Source organism: Psammomys obesus, unplaced genomic scaffold, assembly GCF_907164565.1.
Source record: "Psammomys obesus unplaced genomic scaffold, mPsaObe1.curated_primary_1811, whole genome shotgun sequence".
Taxonomy (NCBI): Eukaryota; Metazoa; Chordata; class Mammalia; order Rodentia; family Muridae; genus Psammomys; species Psammomys obesus.
In genome coordinates, this window is record NW_026585609.1 from 1,327,780 (window position 1) to 1,333,779 (window position 6,000).

The following is a 6,000-nucleotide window of genomic DNA, read 5'->3' on the forward strand; positions in this document are numbered from 1 at the left end:
CCCTATAACTTAGTCAAAGCCAAGGAGAAATAGATATGCCCAAGTGTATTATATGGGTCATGGCTTCTAATTTAAGGAGAGAAACGCACTTCAGAAAAAGGTGCCACAAAAAAACGTGTGTGTGTGTGTGTGTGTGTGTGTGCGCGTGCATATTATGTGTGTGTTCACACAAGTCACACACTCAATGAAAATGAGAGACACGTGATTCACATTTCTGTGATGAGGGTGTTAAGAGCTGGTTTTCATACTTTAGTGCAGGACTTACATGCAGAATGGGCGAAGTCAGTAAGCAGTTCAGATGGACACTTAGCAGTGTGTCAGAACAACTGCTGCAATCCCAAGAATGCTAGCTGAGTCCTTGTGTACTGAGTGCCTAACACATCTTTACATTGGTAAAAATGCGAACGACAAACCAGCTTCCAAAGAGGAGGCAGGGAGCAGCTACACAAAACCCAAGTACAAGGACTACAAGTCCCATCAACAGCCCAGAAAGAAGTGCCATTAAGGATTATGAAACTGTCTAGGTATGGGTAGCTCACATCGTTAGCCTCGGCAGCTGGCAGAGGACTACGGTGAATTCAAGGCCAGCCTGGGCTACCTAGGACGCTCCATGTCAGCCTGGGCTACAGAGTCTCAAAGAGACAAAGGAGAAAAAAGTAAATGAATAAACAGATAACAAAAGAAAAGGTAGGAGGGCTGGAAAGATGGTTCAGTGTTTAAGAGTTCTGGCTGTTCTTCCAGAGGACCCAGGTTCAATTCCCAGCACCCACATGGCAGCTCACAACTGTCTATAATGCTAGTTCTAAGGGCTCTGACACCCTCACACCAATGCACATAGAATAAAATTCAACTTAAAAAAAAATAAAAGGAGAAAAGAAACCACAGTTCAATTTAATACAACCTCATTTTTTATTTTGGCCCTTTTTGAGGAATCACTGAATGTTGCAGGACACAGAAAAAGATATGGGAATCAACTGAATCAACACACATTAGATCACAAGCCTTACTAATGGGTTCTTCAAATTGTTTATCTCCTAGACTGTGTATCTTCTTTCACTGTTTAATGTTTCCGAAACTGTCTCATCTTTTTGCTATAACTTATAATAAAATATTTTGGAAAATGGACTGTGTTCCCAAGATGTGTGTTGCAGGTATATGTATAGAAGGGAAATAGAAGATTAGATTTTTAAGTGTTTCATAAACAGAAAACAAATGTGATGGTCAGCTTTCTGTCACTGAAACAAACATTTCGGGCAAACAACCTGAAAGGAGGTAAGACTTACTTGAAGTCACTGTCTTAGTTCATGGTTATTGGCTTGTGGCAAGGCTGGTTATCAGAGTGGAAGTAAGCTTGTGATAAAGGAAGCTTGTTCACCTCATAGTGGTTGAGAAGCAAAGAGACACAGGAAGGGGCTAGGGTTCTCACAATTATTAAGGGCATGCTCACAATGGCCCAAGAACCTTCTGCAAGCCTTTCTCTAAAAAGAGCCATAACTGGGGACCAAGCTTTTACCACAAGGGCTTATGGGTTGACATTCAAGATCCCACTATAATAACAACAAAGACACCAGGGTCAAACTTCATTTCTCTCACCCAAAAGAAATTGCTAGAGAATTGCTTGTTTGTAAATCACAATAAACTGTCTTTAGCACAAGGTCTTGTGGTTTCCAAAATGTACTTGCCTCACATGATTTGTTTCATCTGTGGCACAAACAAAATATAACCCAGTTTGACTACACAAATTCCAAAGCTTTATTTAGTATTAGAATAGCATATTTACACATACAAGCAATGTTTTTTTTTTTCACTACCCACCAAGCCTAAATATACAATTTCAATGAAATTTCAAAATAATTAACTCACTGAAGGAAAATGTTTCAAAATGGCGGGAGGGTTGGTTCTTCTATCTGAAAACTGACCTCCAGCCAGTCTATTTTGCTTCTATTCAAAAAACCCACAGCTTTATGGGTTGCAGAATATAGTTTGAGAGTAATCAGTTCCTGCTACAGCAGGGTGAATGTAGGACAACCAACAGCAGCTTCCCATGCCTAGTGCTCAACCCCAGCCTCAGCAGAGTGCTACACTATCTTCTGGGTAGACTGTAGCTCAGGCTATAATGAAACATATTTGTCAGGGACTAATGACTCTACTCCAAATACCTTACAGAGAGGTGAGGGACTTAGAAAAGCACCAGCCAGCCAACGCACAAGCAGAAAAGGGCAATCTTAACCACTGTAGTACTTTCCCCAGCAAGTTTTAGTGTTCTGGGCAGGCAAGCTGACCCAGGGTTACTGAGATCTGTAAAACAAAGACAATAAAAGAAACAAGTAGTATCAACTGAAGGGGCTTATCACCTCTTAATGCCTTTAAGAGTCGCTTGGGTACGGGGCTGATGCACAAAGAAACTGGCTGTTTGTGTTTGGAGACAGGGTCTCAGGTAGCCAAGGCTGACTATGTCTATGAACTCACTAAGAATCTGAGGATGAGCTTAGACTCCTAGTTCTAGTGTTCACCTTACAGGCTATGCTATCACTGTGCTTATCTCTGAAACCAAAGGAACCTGAACAAATGCAGACAGCGAGCCTCAGGTTGGCAGGGGCCAGGGGGAGGGAGTGCCAAGTGCATCCTTGGATACTTGTCCAACAACTACGCTTTTTCTGTTGCTCCTCAGAAAAACTGAGCATGACAGCAGCCTAAACCATAACGAGCAAGTAAGGCTTCTTCTGTCACACACCTTATAATAGACTTGCTCAAAGCATGCCATGTAAACTGAGGACGAAAATCATGTTAATAAAATACCTAGCCAAGTTTAAGGACTGATTATTTTTAACAGTAACTTTAAGAGTTACATACATTAAGTAAATTAAAATGCTATGTATTACTCATGAAGAAAAGTCTCTAAGTTATCCTGACGTTAATTTCTACAAATCACCCTAGCTTCAGTCGGCAGCACAGAGGCAGGTGTGTGAGTCTCAGGATGAGACGGCACAGGGAAAACATAAAGGCAGCAGTCAGATGCAGCCTACAGCAACTGTAGCAAACCTGAAGTGGGTACCAGGAGCAGATGAAGACTGCCAATGTCAAAGCATAGCCGAGTCTGAGCCAATGATATGTTTTATTCGTGGCAGCCACAGGTTTTCTCCTTCAAATGACTCAGAACTACAACTTTCTCTCCTATTCCATCCTGATTGCTATTTTAGAAAGACATCTTAAAACATTTCTGAATGGTTTTACATAAGGCTCACACAGTCCTCTAAAAACAAAAACAACCAATTCTATTGGCATAGTTAAGTAACATTCAACAACAAAAGTAAATAAAAATTAAAAAATGGATCACAGCCTTAAAATGAGAAAACTATGAGCCCTGAGTTCTATTTCTAATCAATGACACACTGAAGTGATTTTTTTTCTAAATGAAGATTTATTTATTTAATATTTATACAGTGTTCCGCTGCACGTATATCTGCACAGCAGACGAGGGCACCAGATCTCCCTATAGACGGTTATGAGCCATGATGTGGTTGCTGGGAATTGAACGCAGGACATTTGAAAGAATAGCCACTTGTTCTTAACCTCTGAGCCATCTTTCCAGCCCCCAAGGTGATTTTCTTATCAAGGATTTTTGCCATAGAACTGTCAATATTAGCAATAATCAAAACAAAATCATCCACATGATCAGTTTTAGTTCATCCTATCTGTTTGACTACTGACATTAAAAACAGTAATGAGGGTTATATCCACTGATAATGAAGATAACCAAGTACTGGTGTAAAGGGAAAGAAGTCAGAAAAAGCAAGCTCACCTGCAAGGCAAGTACTACCCACATATTTTCTTGTTTCCCCAGACTACAGCACATTACATTTCCACGCCCTCTGTCTGCATCCCCACAGGTTGGTGCGGGCATGTGGTTATGCCCTGTACGACACAGAGTGGGTAGGTGTGCCCATGAGCTACATGTGAGCACAGCACAGAAATACTGGCCCCGGTTCCTTAAGGACTGCAGAGTAGAAGCAGCCCCTGTTCCGACCCCAGCCCAGAACATATGCCCTACAGAGTTTTGAGTGAGCAACAGGAAAACTTGTTGGTATTTGTTATCACTGTATTTTACGCCAATATTCAGAAACATGATCTATCCCAACACACAGGACACCAGTGTTTTACTTTTTAATTAATTTGAGACAGTCTCCCCATGGAACCCTGGCTGGTCTGCAATTCAGAGTTCCATCTGCCTCCAGAGATTAAAGGTGTGCACGACCACACCCAGGCAACAGTTTAACTGTAAATACATCTTTAAAGGGCTGGGAACATATTCATCAACAGGTTTATGATGCTTAACCATATTATTACATGCAGCTGTAGTACAGACTGTCTATCACTGTGGTACTATACTTCATTGTGTGACTATTTATTTACCCATATTTGTTTTCAGTTTCTGGTTGTTATTAATACAGTGACCATGAACAGTCTGTTTATGGTTTTTGTTGCACATATGTATAGATTTCTAGTTGGTACTTACTCGAGAGAATTTTGTCTTGGTCCTGGGATATTCCTATGCCCAGCTTTCACATACAGTACCAAACAGATTCCAAAGTGAGAGTGCCCATTTACACACCCACTGAAATTCTAGCTGCTTCACATCTCTGTGCAGTTGATTTTCTATTTTTGTTTCTTATAGCCATTCTGATAGGGAAGAATCATATACTTTTAAGTTTTCTCAGAAAATATGTTAATAGCCAAAAATAAAGCAAGTTTAGTAAAGTACAATGCACACCTACAATGAAATGTTGTAATTTCAATTGTCTGGTTTTTTTGTTTTTTGTTTTGAATGACATGGGGAGCTGAAGATGGCTCGGCAGTTAACAGTGAACTCAAGTTTGGCTCCCAGGGCCCACATCCAGCAACTCACCTATACCTTCATATCCAGGGGGATCTGCCTCTAACCTCTGCAGGTGTCTGTTCTCATGTACATATTTGCACACATAATTTAAAATGATTTTATTTATATGTGGATGCCACATGTGTGGGGCTGCCTACTGAGACCAGAGGACTTAAAGCCCCTGCAGCTAGTGTTCCAGATGGTTGTGAGCTTCCCCACACTCCCATGGGTGCTAGGAACTGAAACTTGGGTCCTCTACAAGAGCTGTATGAGCTCTTAACTGCAGAGCCATTTCTTCAGCCACCATGTTCATATATAAAATGCATTCTCAATGATGCTGTGAAATGTCATCAAACACTTAAAAGAGATGGACTGACACTCTCTTGGCACCTGTAGTATGCTTGGACACACAGCATGAGCTCAGACATCAGAGCCTGGGCTAGAGTCGTTGTGTGCTAAGATAAGGGGCTGGCCCCAAGTTCTCTTGACTACTCTTTTTGACTTTTCACCATCATAACAATAATTAAGAGACTGGATTTTAGAAGAGTTTAAACCCTACTCTGCAGTTTCATACCTTTTGGCTCCTTCTTCATCTCAATCAATTATTTGAGGAAAAAGATGGATGTGTATGCAGAGTGCTAGGGCAGTGTCTGACAAAAGATTTGCTGGTGCTGGAGAGATGGCTCAGTGGCTCAAAGCACCCGCTGTTCTTCCAGAGGACTTACTTGCATTTAATTCCCCACACCTGCATGGCAGCTCACAACTGCCTATACAACTCCAGCTGCAGGAGAGCTGACATCTCTTCTGGCCTGTGGTGGTGCACAGGCATACATGCAGGCAAAACATCTGTGCACATAAAACCTTTTTTCAAGATAGATTTGTGCTACCTGGTTGTTATAGCTACTGCTGCTGCCACTATCACAGGTACCACCATATCACAATGTCTCATAGCTAACAGAAGAAATAAAAACAAGAAATCAATGAAATCAGGAAGCAGATGGCACTTGCACCTCAATTAACCTGACTTAACCTAAAAGAGTAGCTGATCACTGAGACCATGGGCCTAGATGGCTGCCGTGTGTGTGTGTGTGTGTGTGTGTGTGTGTGTGTGTGTGTGTGTGTGT

At 41.5% G+C, this 6,000-nt stretch overlaps 1 protein-coding gene across 8 annotated transcripts in view; it reads right to left on the minus strand.

Annotated features, from left to right (window-relative positions):
• Plekha5 (pleckstrin homology domain containing A5) overlaps nucleotides 1-6,000 on the minus strand; it is a 179,963-nt gene that overhangs the window by 145,850 nt on the left and 28,113 nt on the right. Inside the window, exon 4 of one of the 8 annotated variants that reach the window (XM_055610343.1) lies at nucleotides 2,180-2,298. The exons of the other annotated variants lie outside the window; for them this stretch is intronic. Within the exon in view, the coding sequence (XP_055466318.1) occupies nucleotides 2,289-2,298 (10 nt within the window). The 3' untranslated portion in view covers nucleotides 2,180-2,288. Of the gene's footprint in view, nucleotides 1-2,179; nucleotides 2,299-6,000 lie in introns of those variants that run through there. 8 annotated transcript variants of the gene reach the window in all.